General features: G+C 48.5%; 1 protein-coding gene and 1 pseudogene across 8 annotated transcripts in view; one reads left to right on the forward strand and one right to left on the reverse strand.

Annotated features, from left to right (window-relative positions):
* Nucleotides 1-18,165, reverse strand: part of LOC144672036 (uncharacterized) — a 1,123,005-nt pseudogene that overhangs the window by 413,464 nt on the left and 691,376 nt on the right. The gene's annotated exons all lie outside the window — the stretch shown is intronic.
* LOC144672033 (NACHT, LRR and PYD domains-containing protein 3-like) overlaps nucleotides 14,247-18,165 on the forward strand; it is a 1,181,600-nt gene continuing 1,177,681 nt past the window's right edge. For 6 of the 7 annotated variants that reach the window (XR_013574061.1, XM_078533980.1, XM_078533978.1 and 3 more), the window contains exons 1-2: nucleotides 14,699-14,905; nucleotides 15,404-15,497. Coding sequence is in view for 6 of the 7 variants with exons in the window: in XM_078533980.1 (XP_078390106.1) it covers nucleotides 15,434-15,497 (64 nt within the window). In the remaining variant the exon portion in view is untranslated. Of the gene's footprint in view, nucleotides 14,332-14,698; nucleotides 14,906-15,403; nucleotides 15,498-18,165 lie in introns of those variants that run through there. The other variant, XM_078533977.1, reaches the window with a different exon arrangement.

The following is an 18,165-nucleotide window of genomic DNA, read 5'->3' on the forward strand; positions in this document are numbered from 1 at the left end:
GTGCGCCAGACAACAACAGCACCACCCTTGTCAGCGGGTTTGATGAAAGTGTTGGGGTTGGACCTGAGAGAACGGAGTGCAGTACGTTCAGAGAGAGACAGATTAGAATGGGTGAGAGGAGCAGAGAAATTGAGACGGCTAATGTCACGCCGACAGTTCTCAATGAAAAGATCAAGAGAAGGTAAGAATCCAGAGGGAGGGGTCCAGGTGGAGGGAGAATATTGGAGGTAGGTAACAGGATCCGTTGAACGGGGAGAGGACTCCTGCCCAAAGAAGTGAGCACGGAGACGAAGACGGCGGAAGAAGAGTTCAGCATTGTGCCGAGCCCGAAATTCATTGAGATGAGGGCGTAAGGGTATGAAACTAAGTCCTTTGTTGAGCACTGAACGTTCAGCATTGGAGAGGGGAAGGTCAGGGGGTATAGTGAATACGCGGCTGGGGCTGGGATTGGAAGAAGGGGTGGGGACGGAAGGACAAGCAGGGGTGGAGGGTCCCAGATGGGTGTTGGTGTCAATGAGTTGTTGGAGCTTGCGTTCCTTAGCACTTGAGAGAAAGAGAAAAAGTTTCCTGTTGAGGCGTCGGATGAGGCGAAGAATAAAATGAAACTGGGGGCAAGCGCAGCTTTGAAAAAGGGTGCGGCGGTGCTGCTGGAGGGAGAGGTCGAGTGTGTTCATATGGCGGCGCATGGCACTGAGTGTGGATCTCAGAATGCGACAGGAATGGCAGTCCGAGAAACGTTTTATGTCCCGGAGATACCTGTAATCCTGGCTGGGTTTGAAACAAGAGGGATGGAATTTCAGTTGAAATCCATGTGGGGTGAGTCGGAGACGGAGACAGTCACTGAGAAAGGAAATATGGCTGTGAAAGCGGGTTTTAGTAAATACCTTGTCAAAAACCAGGAGAGAAATGGAAAGCAATGAAGGTGCACAAGGCAGAAGAGACAGGCGGAAATCCTGTCGGAGAACAGAGCAATACTTCTTCAAGGAAGGCATTTCTTGAAGAGATTGGCAGTCAATTAAACACAGAGATAAAAACAAAAAACTACTGCGGATGCTGGAACCATTCTATATTATATCACCCATTCTATATTTACCGACAGAATATTCACGACCTCAGAACTGTGTCGAAAGGATATACCTTTTATCCTTTATTTTAAGAGGAACTGATTGAATAGATAAAAAAATTTTTCTGTTAGTGGGAGAGTCTAGGTCAAAGGAACATCAGCTTAAACTCAGCGTCAGGCCATTCAGGGGAAGTTAGGAAACAATTTTTCACTCAAGCGACAGTGAAAGTCTGGATAAAGGCAAAATACTACAGATGCTGGAAATCTGAAACAGAAACAAAAAGTGCTGGGAAAACTGCTGAGTTGCGAAAGTCTGGAATTCCCTCCAACAAAAGGCAGAACATAACAGCTCAATTAATCATTTTAGAAATGAGATTGATGCATTTTTGCTAGGCAAGTGTATTATGGGGTATGGAGCCAAAACGGGTGGATGGAGCTGGGATGCAAGTCAGCCATGATCTCATCAGGGTTGAATGGCCTCGTCCTTCTCCTCCGCACCACCCCCACCCTATGTTCCTGATAAGGCTGTATTGTGTGAGTATTTCTTACCAGTGGGTGCTCCTATTGCAGTCTTGGCTGATGGTAGCCCATCTGGAACTGGGTTATGGGGATCAGGGGGATTCACTGGATTTCACTTGTCAGCTGTCTGTGTCACACCTGATGTGGAAGGTTGATGAAACAAAGGCATTGGAGGTGGTGGACAGGTAAACTGGTGTCAACATACATGTGAAAACTGATCACTTGTCTTTGGATAATGTCTCCAAGGGCGGCATGTCATTGAGAAATAGGAGGGGGCGAGGAGAGATCTTTGGGATCTCTAGAGGTCACAGAGCACAGATAAGAAGGCAAGCCTTTGAAGATCCTCTGGCTATCTCTGGATGGTAAAAGTGGAACCAAGTGAAGTCAGCCCCACAGAGCTGAACAAATGGAAGAAGCGCATTGAAGGAGGATGGTGTAATCGGTCGTGTCAATGAAGGGGTCAAAAATAATGAGGAGGATAGTTTATCACAGTCAGTGAAGGTTTGCATGATTAACCCACGCTCATGAAAATTGGGTGTGTTAAGAATTGGTTTGGAATCCAAGCATCAGGTCCCAGCTGCAATTTTTTCCCCTCCACTCCATTAAAATTCAGCCAAATAATCTGCAAAGTGATATACATAGGTTTAATGTGTGGGCAAAAAGTTGGCAGATGCAGTATAATATGGGAAAATGTAAGGTTGTCCACTTTGGCAGGAAGAATAATAAAATCAGAATATTATTTAAATAGAGCGAAACTGCAGAATGCTGTAGTACAGTGGGATCTGGGTGTACTTGTACATGAATCACAATGAAGTAAGCACACAGGTACAACACGTAATTAGGAAGACAAATGACATGTTGGTCTTTATTGTAAAGGGATGGAGTATAAAAGTAGGGAGGCCCTTCTACAACTGTGCAGGGCATTGGTGACACCATACTTTAGAGTACTGTACACAGTTTGGTCTCCTCACTTAAAGAGAGGTAAACTTGCATTGGAAGCAATTCAGAGAAGGTTAACTTGTCTGATTCCTGGGCTGAAGGGGTTGACTTCTCAGGAAAGGTTGCGCAGTTTGAACCTATATATATTTGAGTTCAGAAGATTGAGAGGTGATCTTATTGGAACATAAAAGATTCTGAGGTGGCTTGACAGGGCTGATGCTGAGAGAATGTTTCTCCTCATAGGGGAATCTAGAGCTAGGGAACATAGATTAAAAATAAGGGGTCTCCCATTTAAGACAAAGATGAGGAGAAATTTCAACTCTCAGAGGGTGGTTAAGGATGAAATCGTCCCAGATTTGCACTAAGTGCGATAGCAGGTGGGTAATACAACGTTTTACCCGTAGGCGGCATATCATACTCCGTATCGTCCCAAAACCGTCACATTATTTAATCACTCCTGGGAAACACACCGTTTCCATGGCAGGTGGGCTCTCATTCGCCTGCCTGCCATCACCCCACCGCTGCATCACGCCGGGTGCCATACTTAAAGTACAGCCGCAAGCACACATCTGAGTGCTTCCAGACCACCACTGCTGCATGAAGGCATAGCCCTGGAACAGAAGAAGACTGCAGCCCCCAGGTTCAGTGATGCATCCCTCAAGTGACTTTCGGATGCCGCGGAGGCCTGCTGGAATGTTCTTTACCCTGCACTCTGGCTGCAGGATGGGCAGCAACAGCACAAACCTGGGTTGGGAGGCATGGCATAAAGTCATAGAGGTCTACAGCACAGAAAAAAGCCCTTTGGTCCATCAAGTCTGTGCCGGTCAAACAAGTACCTAACTATTCTAATCCCATTTTCCAGCACATAGCCTTTTATGCCATGGCATCGCAAGTGCACATCCCAAATACTTCTTAAATGTTATTAGGGTTTCTGCCTCCACCATCCTTTCAGGCAGTGAGTTCCAGATTCCCACCACCTTACAGGTGAAAAAAATCTTCCTCACATCCCCTCCAAACCTCCTGCCCCGTACCTTAAATCTATGCCCCCTAGTTATTGATCCCTCCACCAAGGGGAAAAGGTCCTTCCTGTCTATCTTATCTGTGCCCTCATAATTTTATACACCTCAATCATGTCCCACCTCAACATCCTCTGCTCCAAGGAAAATAACACCAGTCTATCCAATCTCTCCTCATAACTAAAACTCTCCAGCCCAGGCAACATCCTGGTAAACCTCCTCTGCACTCTCTCCACTGCAATCACATCCTTCCTATAATGCGGATTCCAGAACTGCACGCAATACTCTAGCTGTGGGCTAACCAGTGTTTTATACATTTCCAGCGTAACCTCCCTGCTCTTATAATCTATGCCTTGGCTAATAAAGGCATGTGCCTTCTTAACCACCTTATCTACCTGTTCGGCTACCTTAAGGAACTAGTGGACACTCACACCAATGTCTCTCTGATCCTCGGTACTTCCCAGGGTCTTACCATTCATCGTGTATTCCCGTGCCTTGTTTGTTCTGCCTAAGTGCATGACCTCACACTTATCCGGATTAAATTCTATTTGCCACTGATCAGCCCATTTTACCAGCCCATCTATATCCTCCTGTAATCTAAGGATCTCGTCAGTATTTACCACCCTGCCAATTTTCATGTCATCTGCAAACTTACTGATCAACCCTCCTACATTCAAGTCTAAATCGTTTATATATACCACAAACAGCAAGGGACCCAACGCCGATCCCTGTGGAACCACACTGGACACAGGCATCCAGTCACAAAAACACCCCTCGACCATCACCCTCTGCTTCCTGCCACTCAAGTCAATTCTGGATCCAATTTGCCAAATTGCCTTGGATCCCATGGGCTCTTACCTTCATTATCAGTCTCCCGTGGGGGACCTTATCAAAAGCCTTGCTGAAGGCCAATTGGAGCACATCAAATGCATTGTCGTCATCCACACACCTGGTCACCTCTTTGAAAAATTCAATCAAATTGGTCAGATATCCCCTTAACAATACATGCTGACTGTCCTTGATTAACCCCTGTCTCTCCAAGTTTAGATTAATTCTGTCCCTCAGAATAGTATCCCCATCACTGAGGTTAGACGGACTGGCCTGTAGTTCCCTGGTTTAAGCCTTCCTCCCTTCTTGAATAACGATACCACATTGACTGTCCTTAAGTCCTCTGGTACCTCTCCTGTGGCCAGAGAGGTATTGAAAATTATTGTCAGCGCTGTCACTATATCCTCCCTTGTCTCACTCAACAGCCTGGGAGACATTTCATCCTGGCCTGCAGATTTACCTACTTTTAAGTCTGCAGACCACTTAGAACCTCCTCCCTTTCTATGCTAATTTCTTTAATTATATCACAGTCCTTTTGCCTGATTTCCATACCCACATCATCCCTCTCATTTGTGAACGCCAACACAAAATGTTCATTTAGAACCCTACTTATGTCTTCCGACTCCACACACAAATTATCACTATGGTCCTTAATGGGCCCTACTCTTTCCTTGCCATCCTCTTGCTCTTAATGTACTTGTAAAATAACTTTAGATTTTCCTTTATTTTACCTGCCAATGTTTTTCATGCCCTCATTTTGCTCTCCTAATTTCCTTTTTAAGTTCTCCCCTACACATTCTCTACTCCTCCAGGGCTTCCGCTGTTTTGAACCCTCGGTACCTGCCATAAGCCTCCCTTTTGCTCTTTATCCAATCCTGTATATCCCTCGATATCCAGGGTTCCCTGGATTTGTTGGTCCCACCCTTTATTTTTACTGGAATATGTTGGCCCTGTACATTCCCTATTTCCTTCTTAAATGAGTCCCACTGCTCTGACGCAGATTCACCTAAAAGTAGCTGCTCCCAGTCCACACTGGCCAAATCGTATCTGATCTTATTAAAATCGGCCTTCTCCCAATTTAGAACTCTGATTTCTAGCACATCCTTGTCCTTTTCCACAATAACCATGAATCTAACGGAGTTATGATCATTATCGGCAAAATGCTCTCCCACTGATACCTCTACCACTTGTCCAGCTTCATTCCCTAAAATTAAGTCCAGGACCGCCCCCTCTCTGTAGGACCTTCTACATACTGGCTTAAAAAGCTCTCCTGGGAGCATTTTAAGAATTTTGTTCCGTCTAAACCTATCAGACAATGACTAACCCAGTTAATGTTGGGGAAGTTTAAATCCCCCACTATTACTACCCTATTATTTTTACACTTCTCTGAAATTTGCCTACAACCTGTCCTTCTATTTCTCTCTGACTGTACTGTGATTGCTCCTTTTTTTTAAGATCTACCCATATGGCTTATTTGAGGAGCGTTCTAAGATGTCATCCCTCCTTTCTGCTATAATTGATTGCTTGATCAACGCCAATGGTCAACGCCTAATGCCCTTCAAAATAGTACAACCACCCAGTGCCGCAAGAGGATGAATGATTTCCTTCGTTCTGTCAGGGTAAGTCACTCTTCTCATCCCTCTCAACTCATACACTCACAAACCCATCACACATCCACAGAGCCCTGACTCACTGCTGGTTCAAGGGGCATCACCCCTTCACACTCACTGTTACCGTCCATGGGACCAGTCACCAGCCACACAGGCCAGGCATACTTATCATCTGGCCTAGTAGGCGTCCCTGCTTACACTTTCTCCATCTCTATTCATGCAGGACAAGCTGACACACAACAAGAGGGAGAGGTCGCAGACCGGTGGCAGAAGGTCCTCACAAACTTTGAAAAAAGAGCCATGCAGCTGGCCGGCGAGGATCTGGGTCAGTCCTGTGCTGACGGGGAGGTCGGCGGTGTTCTATCAAGTGAGGGTCCAGCAGTGCAACATACATCAGACAACCGTGCTCGAGTGATGTGTTCTGTTTCACAGGCCACTGCCATGCATTAATTATCTCTCCTCGCTTTCGCAGGCACGTCTGCCAAGCAGCCAAGAGTTCATGCCCCGGAGCCTCCAATCAAGGCCCAAAGAAACCTTGGAAAAGGAACCTGAAGGTGCTCACCCACACCCTCCATCGGGGCAGAGACACACACCTCGGTAGGACCCAGCTTTAGAATAGCCTTGGGATCACAATCTGGTGAGCACACCGCACTGTCTGAGCCACAGCATGCGGCAGCAGGGACTTCCCTGGTGTCTGGCTCTCGGAGGACTGCTGGAGGCCAGAACTTTGCTGAGTCCAAGTCAGATGATGAGCCTCTGGACTCGGTCATGTCACAGTTGCTGGAGCTGCAAGGGCAGGCTAGAGGACATCAGGAAGGGATGGCCACTGCAGTCCTCAGATTGCAAGGCACGATGGAGGAGTCCGTCTGCCTTCAGTCTTAAATGATATCGCCGGCATGCCAACGCACTGAAGTCAACACTGTTACTGAAAGTCAACACCTCCACTGGTAGGATGGCGGCTGTCATGGAGACCTTGGTGCAGGACTTTGCTCTTGCACTGCTGCATGGGTTCCATCGCTGATGCCATAGTTGGCCTCCAACGGTGTGTACATGAGAGGGGTGCCGGGCAGCTCAATCTCACTCCAGCTGCCCCTGCTCTTCAAGGGGTCAGCCTGGGGCCCCCGGGCACCCATAGGGAGGAGGATCAGTGGGTGCACACTCCAGACCCATCCATCCAGGTGACTACTGAGATTGTCCAGCCCATCTGACTCCCCTCTTCCTGTGACCTTAGCAGCTCCAGCTCCACAGGCCAAGGAGGATGCCACTGCCACACAGCAGGACCCCAAAAGCAGGCGGGGCCCTCCAAGTCTTGGCCCAGCAGAGGACTCCCGCCAATGTCATCACAGACAGGGGCATTGCAGTCATCAGGCTGCCTCCACCTCCACTGTGGCTGTCTGGGGAGCACCAAGACATGGTGGCAGGGTTAGGAAAGTTAAGGAGAATTATCTCTTTTGAGGTCAACCAATTAAACTAAATGAACAAAAATGAAGGAGGATTAACTCTTTTGGAGTCAATCAAATAAACTAAATTAATAAAATGAAGGAGGATTAACTTTTTTGGAGTCAATCAAATAAAGTAAATTAACAAAATAAAGGAGGATTAACTCTTTCAGAGTCAAACAATTAAACTAAATTAACAAAGTGAAGGAGGATTAGTTGCACAGCCTAGGGACGAGTGTTAATCACTTGTACACACTGTTCGCTATTACCAATAAACTCCCAAGATTGTCTCCCTGCCTATGGTTTCTTGTTCTGATGAGCAGTGTTCTTATCACTCAGATGTGAACCCTTTCTGCACAAGATAAAGGCAGGTGTCTCAGTCCTGGGCCTCTTCCCTGTGTTCTGTGCAGCCTTCAGTCCAAAGTTATGGTCCGGCCTCACACTCCCTGGAAACATTACTGATGCCTGCACTTTGTCGGTGCTTGTCATTGTTGCCAAAATGTAGTGGGCAGGTGTCACAGAGTTCTCTCATTCTGCTCTCAGCACCTTTAAGGAGGGGCGGCACCCCATCTCTTCAGCACCTCGGATCACTGATGCTCTGCTCCAGCTCCTGAAGGGCTCAGATGCTGAAGGCGGACAAAGGAACAGATTCTTCTTAAGTTTCATGGCTATGTCTCTATGATATGACCCTGATCTGCCCTAGGCCAGAGAGGAGTCAGGCATTCTCAGAGGCTATGTGAAGATTTATGGAGTGTCCTCGCTGTATGTCATCATCATCGTCCTGCAATGGAGTGACTATTAGGGCCTCCACTGCATCTCCATGAAAGGAGCATTCTCACTGAGGGTAGTCATGCTGCCAGAAGCCAGACTGGTGTCAGATGTTCACAGATGCGATGTGAGGAAATATGGGGTCACCCCACTGCATGTTGTCATCATTCTCTACAAATCTAGCAGCTGAAGGCCTCCCAAGCGTACCTGCTTCTTCTAGCCAGTGCGAGGGCCTCATCCCCGTCATCATCACCTCCGAGGACCTCCTCACCCTCATCCCCATCAGCGTCCTCCTAATCGGAGATGTGCAGCTACACCATCTCCTCCTCAGCCAGCTCGCCTCACCGATGGGGTGCCTGGTTGTAAAGGGCGAAGCAGACGACGACGTTGTGTGACACCCTCTGTGGACCGTATTGCAGGGCTCCACCATACCTGTCCAGGCTGGGGAACCTTATCTTCAACATCCCGACGGTCTGCACCACCAAGTTGCAGTTGCAGCATGAACCTCATTATACCGTCGCTCTGCTGCAGTCTGAAGCTGCCGCACAGGTGGCATCAGCCACAGCCTCCGCGGGTACCCCTTGTCCCCAAGAAGTCATCCCTGCAGCCTCTATGTACCCTGGAAGGCTCAAGGGATCTGTGACCGACTGAGATGAAGGCGTCATGCACACTCCCTGGAAACCATACACACACCTGCAGGATGCATTTCTGGTGGTCGCACACCAGCTGCACATTTGGTGAATGGAACCCCTCGCGGTTGATGTAGGCCAATGTGTGTTGCGACAGAGATCTGAGTGCCACATGACTGCAGTCGATCGCACCCTGCACATGTGGGAGACCCGAGATCTGGGCAAATCCAATTGATCTTGCATCCTGGCTGTCCTGGTCCCAGGCGAAATGCACAAAGTTGTGTGCCCTCGCAAAAATGGCATCCGTGACCTCATGGATGCATTTGTAGGTAGAAGAGGTCACCTGGGGAGCCCTGAATGGGGCCACTGGCATAGAAATTTCACGGCCACTGGCAGTGAATGCCCGCCATGTCCCCATGGCGCCAATTTCTCAGCAGCTGGCAGATGTGACCGACCAGTTCCCTAGACATGCACAGTCTTCGACAACACTGGTGCTCGGTCACCTGCAAGAATGAAAGGCGGCGTCTGTAGACCCTGGGTGTCGCTAGGCACCAGCCAGCAACAGCTCGCTGTGGCTTTTTGTGGCGTGTGTGGAAGCCCCAGCACCCTTCTTCCTGAGGTTGCGGTTCCAGCCTCTTTGCAGCCAGGAGCCTCAGTCACTCTCTCCTCCATCTTCTTCGCGCTCTGTCAGCCATCTGACATACAGCTAGTTCATCAGGCTCCATGATCCTGATGTATTCCTCCTGCAGAATGAAAGAGAGAGAGACATGGTTAGCATGGGTGTACTAAAAACCTGTCCTGGTTAAGTGTGGTAATGCTTCCTGGAGAGTGCTGGCCACCACTTGAATGGCCAGAGATAAGTGCATTGCTTGGCTGCGTGGGTTAGCTTGAACCATGGGGGAGACTGCTCCAAACTGGGATGCTGACATTGCAGGGTGCTGTGAGCACTTCGAGCAGTGACTACTACACGGTGAGTTTTAGCAAGGTGATTGTACAACATGTGCAGTCCAACTGCTCTGCAGTCCACTAAAATACTCATGAATTTGCAGCCTATGCCGGCAGGGGGCGCGTGGTGGGGGAAGCTCTGGAGCACTTGGTGGCACTTTGATGCCTCTGCATTGCTCAAGTGGGCAGATAAGCTAGGAGCCTGACCCCAATCATATCAATGTGGCTGCGCCTGAACTGTCTCAGTGCAGAGGAATGGTTACTTTATACAGATTTCCCCTGTGCGTGGCTACTTCCCTCACCCACCTGACTCCCCAACTTGAATGCTTGTGCGAAATATTCAATGGCAGGGCTGCCCTTGCCCCCAGCTTCCCGCCAACAGACACCTCAACAGCAAGGCTGCCCTTGACCTCCCAGCCATGAGTCACCTCAACAGTAAGGCTGTGCTTGCACAGCCCCCGAAAAGTCACCTCAACGGCCTTGACCCCGCACCCTCCCGCCAGCAACAGAAGCCTCAAAGGCAGAGCTGCGCTTGCCACCCCCCCCCTCACAAGTCGCCTCAATGGCAGGGCTGCCCTTAAATCCAACCCCCCAGTGCCCTATATACTTCAGGTCAAACAGGTGGCCCTGGTGAGCACTGCATGTTTCTGCGTACTCACCTCAGAGTTCCCCTCAAAGTGCAGGCCGTGAACTGTATGTCGCTTATGTGCTGTTGTGAAACACGTCGGCGTGCTTTTCCGACGTGGCTGGATAATGCAGGGATGAGGGATGGTTCCAGCAGGCAGGCCTGATAATGATATGCTGATGTATCACATTGAGGTTCCTGACGCCCGATGGCGGGAAGCATGGTCCGCCGTTGGCGGGCTGAGCAGACGATCGCGAACTGGATTCCCGCCATTGTAAAACCGATTACATTATATTGTCTGCACATGCCACTGATCATGCCAATGCCAGTGGGCATGGAACATTCCATCCTAAGTCTTTAGAATGCTCTTCCCCAGAGCAGTAGAAGCTGGGTCATTGAATATATGGTATTCAAGGCTGAATTAGACAGATTTTTGATTGGCAATGGAGTGAACAACTTCGGGAGGGGAAGAGAGGAAAGTGGCGTTAAGGTCACAATCAGATCAGCCATGATCTTTGTGAATGGCAAGCAGGCTCAACGGGCCGAGTAGTCTACGCCTACTTCTTACAATCCTCCACACATCGCCTTGCTTAATTTAAGTGCTGCTGTTTCACTATCCTGCTGACCCATCCCCACACTCCACTGACCCAGCCCCACGCCCTACTGACCAAGCCCCACCCTCCACTGACCCAGCCTTACACCCACACCCCACTGACCCAGGCCCACACCCCATTGACCCAGCTCCACACTCACACATCACTGACCCAGACCCGCACCCCACTGACCCAGCTGCAAACCCACCCACTGACCCAGCCCCACAGCCACATCACACTGACCCAGCCCCAAACCCACCCACTGACCCAGCCCCACAGCCACACCACACTGAAACGGCCTCACACCCACACCCCACTGACCCAGCCCCATGCCCACACCCCATTGACCCAGACTCACACACACACCCCACTGACCCAGCCTCGCACCCACACCCCACTGACCCAGCCTCACACCCACACCCCATTGACCCAGCCCCACACCCATACCCCATTAACCCAGCCTCTCACCCACACCCCACTGACCCAGCCTCACACCCACACCCCACTGACCCAGCCGACAGCCACGCCCCACTGACCCAGCCTCAGACCCACACCTCAACGACCCAGCCCCACAGTCACACACCATTGACCCAGCCTTGCACCCACACCCCACTGACCCAGCCCCGCACCCACATCCCATTGACCCAGCCTCGCACCCACACCCCATTGACCCAGCCCCGCACCTCACTGACCCAGCCCTGCACCTCACTGACCCTGCCCCACACCCCACTGACCCAGCCCTGCACCCACAACCCTCTGACTGTCCCATGCACTACTGACCCAGCCCTGCACCCACATCCCACTGACCCTGCCCCACACGCACACCCCACTGACCCAGCCCCACATGCACATCCCACTGACCCAGCCACACACCCACACTCCACTGACACAGTCCTGCACCCACACCTCACTGACCCAGCCCCACACCAACACCCCACCGACCCAGCCACACACCCACACTCCACTGACACAGTCCTGCACCCACACCTCACTGACCCAGCCCCATGCCAACACCCCACTGACCCAGCCCTGCACCCCACTGACCCAGCCCTGCATCCCACTGACCCAGCCCTGCACCCCACTGACCTAGCCCCACACCCCACTGACCCAAGCCTGCACCCACACTCCTCTGACTCAGCCCTGCACCCCATTGACCAAGCCCACACCCCACAGACTTAGCTCCACACCCCACTGACCCAGCCCCACAGCCACACCACACTGACCCAGCCTGACAGCCACATCTCACTAACCCAGCCTCGCAACCACATGTCATTGAGCCAGCCCCACACCTACTGACCTAGGCCCACACCCCACTGATCCAGCCCTGCACCCACACCCCTCTGACCCAGCCCCGCACCCATACCTCACTGACCCAACCCTACACCCACAACCCGCTGACCCAGCCCTGCACCAACATCTCACTGATCCATTCATTCACCCACGCCCCACTGACCCAGCCCCGGCCTCATGTCCTGGACTTCCAGCCATGATGCAATGAAGCTCAGCATAAGCTCAAGGAACAGCAGATTATCATTTCATTGACTCTTTACAGCCTCCTGATCAACAGCCAATTGAAAAGTTTCACTTCAGGATCTGGCAGCTTTTGATGGTGATTCTGCTTTTCCCTATTGCTACCTCCTCAGACCATGTTTAGTTCATGTTCTTGTTCCGTTGTCTTTGCCACCTTTCCTCCTGCTACCATCATCCTCCCATTGACAAATGCCTGTTTTACACATAGGGCTACATGCTCCTTCCAGTTTTTGACACATGTTCTAGCAACTAAAAACAATATGCCCAGCACCTTCAGGTACTCTGACCTGTCAATGAATGGGACAAAAAAGGTCTGCCCAGTTCCCAAATAATCTCATATTTGCCACAACTTATCTCCCAAGACCAGTTCGAATTAGTTGCAGACACTCATTAGTATGCACACAGACAGCAGACCTGAGCAGAAGACAGCAATGTCGTCCACACCGGCTCTCCCCGTCTCCATCAGCCCTTTTCCCATGGAATCTCCTGCGTCTTCATAATCCCTTTTCCCATCGACTCTTCCCATCTCCATCATCCCTTTTCCCATCTACTCTCCCTATCTTCATCATCCATTTTCCCATCGATCCCCCCCGTCTCCATCATGCCTTTTCCCATGGAATCTCCTGTGTCTCCATCATCCCTTTTCACATTAACTCTCCCTATCTTCATCATCCCTTTTCCCATCGACTCTCCACATCTCCATCCTCCCTTTTCCCATTGATTCTCCCCTCCATCATCCCTTTTCCCATTGACCCTCCCCATCTCCATCATCCCTTTTCCCATTGACTCTCCCCGTCTCCATCATCCCTTTTCCCATTGACTCTCCTCAACATCCTTTTTCCCATCGACTCCCCCCATCTCCATCATCCCTTTTCCCATTGACTCTCCCCATCATCCTTTTTCCCATTGACTCTCCCCGTCTCCATCATCCCTTTTCCCATTGACTCTCTCCGTCTCCATCATCCCTTTTCCCATTGACACTCCCCATCATCATTTTTCCCATCGACTCTCCCTGTCTCCATCATCCCTTTTCCCATTGACTCTCCCCATCATCCCTTTTCCCATCGACTCTCCCCATCTCCATCATCCCTTTTCCCATTGACTCTCCCCATCTCCATCATCCCTTTTCCCATTGACTCTCTCCCATCTCCATCATCCCTTTTCCCATTGACTCTCCCCATCTCCATCATCCCTTTTCCCATCGACTCTCCCCCACCTCCATCATCCCTTTTCCCATCGACTCTCCCCCATCTCCATCATCACTTTCCCCATCGACTCTCCCTTGTCTCCAACTCCATCCCTGTTTCCCATTCCTCCCTTGACTATCATAAACCCTTGCACATTTCTCACTTTCCCATTTCTGATCAAATCTCCCCTCCCTGGGCCGTTAACACTTTTTGGTTTCTCTAACGAAGCTGCCGATCAACATTTCTAATGTCTTCTGGTTTGAATTGTGCATCAATTAATAACTCTTGTTAAGATTGTACTTGCTATTGGCTGCGAACAGGTGATTGAAAGCCAGGCTCACGACTCAGAAAAGACTGAACCTGGAAACCCCGCCCACATGACGGCGTGGCTGCGGGGCCCTTCGGGTTCACGCGCTTCGGCCGAAAACCGCTTCTGCGCGAGCCGGACAGTTTGGGAAGAACTTCCCAAGTCTGCAATGCGCATGTACCCGATTTGACGAGACACGGAACCGAAAGGGGCGGTGCCTATATCAGTGCGCACGCGCCATACCGCTCCAGGACGGCTGTTGCAGTTTCAGCTCACGGTTCAGTTCCCTTTTTTGTCCTTTTTTCAAAATTCAGTTTTATTTTTTAATGTTTGGTTTGTATTCACATTTCTATTTTAATTTATTTTCATTTTATCCATTGTTTTATCCCCAACTTTTATCCTGTTTTCAATCTTTTTTCCCCACCGTTCCCTCCCTCTACCCCGCGCCCCCGCCCCCAACAAGGGCCTTCTGTCAGTTGCTCATGTTGTTCTTTCCAGAGTGCTTACCCTTGTCCTGCTATTACCCCATTCTGCTTTCTGACCTTAATGCCACCATCAGCACTTCCTTTAGCCCTTACCACTACCATGAACACCCACTTTGCCCTTTTCTTCAAGACATCTCTGGCAATCTCTCCTTTGCCTCCATCCATCGCTGGCCTTCTATCCAGCTGCACCTGCTCCAACACCCCCCCCCCCCTTTCTTAAACGGTATAAATTTTATCACATTTTTACTTCTCTTTAGTTTTGAGAAAGTCATATGGACTGGAAACATTAACTCTGGTTTTCTCTCCATAGCTGCTGTTAAGTCTGTTTTTCTTTCCACAGATGCTGTTTGACCTGCTGAGTTTTGCCAGCATTTTCTGTTTTTACTTTTATTTCAGTTCATAATCATTTGGTTTGCGTGACGGTGAGAAAAATGTTCAATATTGGTTTTTATAGTGTTAAGATACAGGATTCATAGGATTATTATAGTGATGATACCTGATATTATTGTTAAACTATGAATTAATCTGCAGTTTGAAGTGAATTTCTGCCTTCACCCCAGAAAATGCAGAAATGTGACCCAGGGAGGATGGAGCCGGTGAGATCGGACAGTGTGTAACCCGGGGAGGATGGAGCCAGTGAGATTGGACAGTATGTAACCCGGGAAGGATGGAGTCAGTGAAATCAGACAGTCTATAAGCCAGGGAGGATGGAGCCAGTGAGATTAGGCAGTCTATAAGCCAGGGAAGATACTGTCCAGGCCTGCCCTGTATACTGTTCAATGAAGAATATAACATAATGTGCAGTGATTCTGAATAGAATAGAAAGTCCCTGAAAATAGTTAAATCGTATGAAATACACAGCTTTTAAATGAGGAAGTCTCTGGGCAGATTGTTATTGCTGAATATTGTATTTATTGTAGAACATCAAAACCTGGGAACGCCTCACCGCCATGGCTGAAGCTTCAATTAGGGAAGAAGATCCAACATCTTCGACAAGAATGGGAATGGACATAGGTAGGTTTACAGAATACTTCAAAGTATAATTTTGGCCCTGACAAATATGAAAATCTTGAGGAAGAACTTGCAGCTCCCACAGGAAGAGGAAGTTGAGTAGAAAGAGGGACATGAGTGACCATCTAGAGGAACATCACAGTCACAGTTGGAAGGAGCCCCTGCAAACTGAACTGTTCAATAGATAGATCTGAAGAAGAGTCATACGGACTCGAAACGTTATCTATGTCTCTCTGTCTCCACAGATGCTGTCAGACCTGCTGAGTTTTTCCAGAATTTTTTGTTTTCATTTCAGATTTCTAGCATCTGCAGAATTTTGCCTTTATATTATTGTTCAATAGATACTTGGTTGTAAAATTGATAGAGACAGTGACTCAGAGGAGGGTCTCATTGAGCAAGAGTGTGACATCAGGGAGCAAGAGGTCACCGTGCGTGGGGTGGGTTGAGAGGCAGTTTGGCACAGGAGACCTATATTGGTGGGAGAGCCTATTGTCAGGGAAATAGATAGACGTGTCTGCAGCCCTGAGCAGGTCCCGAATGTTAAGTTTCCTCCCTCGTCTCCAGGAGAAATTATATGTGACCATCTCTCGGAAGCAGGATGAACAGAAAATAGTTATATGTTTATAGAGGTAAGATTAAGACTGTAGGACTAGACTGAAAAAAAGGCAAAAAAAACCTCTGAATTGTTTTGTGATAGATCACTTAAAGAGGGAAACATGAGGCAGGTCAATGAGTTGTTGCAGAACTGGAGCAAGAGGGAAAGGTTCATGTTCTTGGGGTAGTAAAGTGAGTTCAGGAGAAGGAAAAGTGTGGCCGTGATCTGAATCCAGCAACAACAATGATTTTACAGAATTGGTGAATAGAGCAGTGTGAAGTCAATCAGCTGATGTGACTGGAGTGTGGTAAATATCCAGATTTGAGACTAAGAAGCCAAATTAATAACACTTGGAATAGAAACAGATGTGTTGGAAGTTACTACATGTTTTTGACCCTGTAACACTGAAGAAATGGTGATATATGTCCATGTTGGGAAGCTCTGTCACTTGATGTGGAAACTGGAGATAATGGCGTTCCCATGCTTCCTCCCTTGTCTTTCTGGATGGTGTGATTTATAAACTGTGACTCAGGGTTTAGGTTTTCATGGGACTTGGATTAAAATAGTCCTGTGAACATTTTGAGCAGAGCAAAAATATACTTGTGGCTATCACGTGAACATAGGAATTGGGAGCAGGAGTAGACCACTCAGTCCTTCGAACTGGCACCGCCATTCAATAAGATCATGGTGACTTGATTGTAACTTCAACCCCATATTCCCACCTAGCCCCTGATAACCTTCCACCCCTTGTTAATCAAGAATCTGACTCTGCCTTAAAAATATTCAATGACTCTTCCTTCACTGCCTTTTGAGGAAGAGAGTGCCAAAGATTCATGACCCTCTGATAGAAAATATTTCCCCTCATCTCTATCTTAAATGAGCGACTCCTTATTTTTAAACAGTGACTGCTAGTTTTAGATTCTCCCACAAGAGGAAACATCCTCTCCACATCAACCTGGAGGTTTCAATCAAGTTGTCTCTTACTTTTCTAAAGTCTAGGGGATATAAGCCTAACTTGTGCAACCTTTCCTCATAAGACAACCTGTCCATTCCTGGTATTAGTTGAGTAAACCTTCTCTGAACTGCTTCTAATACATTTACATCGTTCCTTAAATAAGGAGATCAATACTGTACATCAGTGGCAAGACATTTTGTTGACCGCTGCCTACACACACCGTTGCCAGATTCCACTGGTTTCCTTCCACGTAGTTTTTTCCTACCAGTATTATTAAAGTGATACACACGCAAAGCAAGGGCCTGTGAAGTGAGGTGCGTGCTCGTTGCACACAACATTGACTGTGAGAGCCGTGCGCTCCCTCTATGTCCAATCAAAGCGCTGCTATGGTTCTATTATCGAACAGAAAGGGAGGCCATTTTTCTTAGTTTGCAATGACGTGATATCAGTTCCAAAAAAATACAACGCTAAGAGACATTATGAAACATGACATTCCTCTCATGTAGCAACATTTCCGGTAGGTTCTGCCCAATGTACTTGACAACTTCCAATTCTGTAGGAAGCCATGGAAACATATTTTGTCTAGCTCTTTATGAAATATTCGGCATGTATCAAATGTATTTAATCTTATTCATGGGGTCATGGTTACTGCAAATTCCCGATTTCAACCCTGCAGCCCACTGAGATGAAGGAGGGCCACTCATGCGGCCTACTCACTAGCCCAGGTCGCTAGCCCAGGTTGCCCATCACTGCTGTACACAGTACTCCAGATTTGATCTCACCAGTGCCCTGTAAAACTGAAGCATAACGTCCTTACTTTTGTAATCAATTCCCCTCACAATAAACAATAACAATCTATTAGCTTTCCTAATTCCTTTACATACCTACGTACTAGCCTTTTGTAAAATTAACAACACAAAGATGCTCCCGGGTGTTATGTTAAATACAATCGAAATTTATGCAGTTAAGGAATAGGACGGGAAACAGCACCTTTCTTGATGAGTTTAGTAGGCAGTCGAACAGTGAAAATGAGACAGAGGGAGAGGCTCTGTTTTGGGTAAACTTTTAGAATCTGCTTTTTGAGGTTGAATTAGTGAACATTTATAGATTCAGGGGATGAT

Source organism: Cetorhinus maximus, chromosome 35 (genome assembly GCF_964194155.1).
Source record: "Cetorhinus maximus chromosome 35, sCetMax3.hap1.1, whole genome shotgun sequence".
In the NCBI taxonomy this organism is placed as follows: Eukaryota; Metazoa; Chordata; class Chondrichthyes; order Lamniformes; family Cetorhinidae; genus Cetorhinus; species Cetorhinus maximus.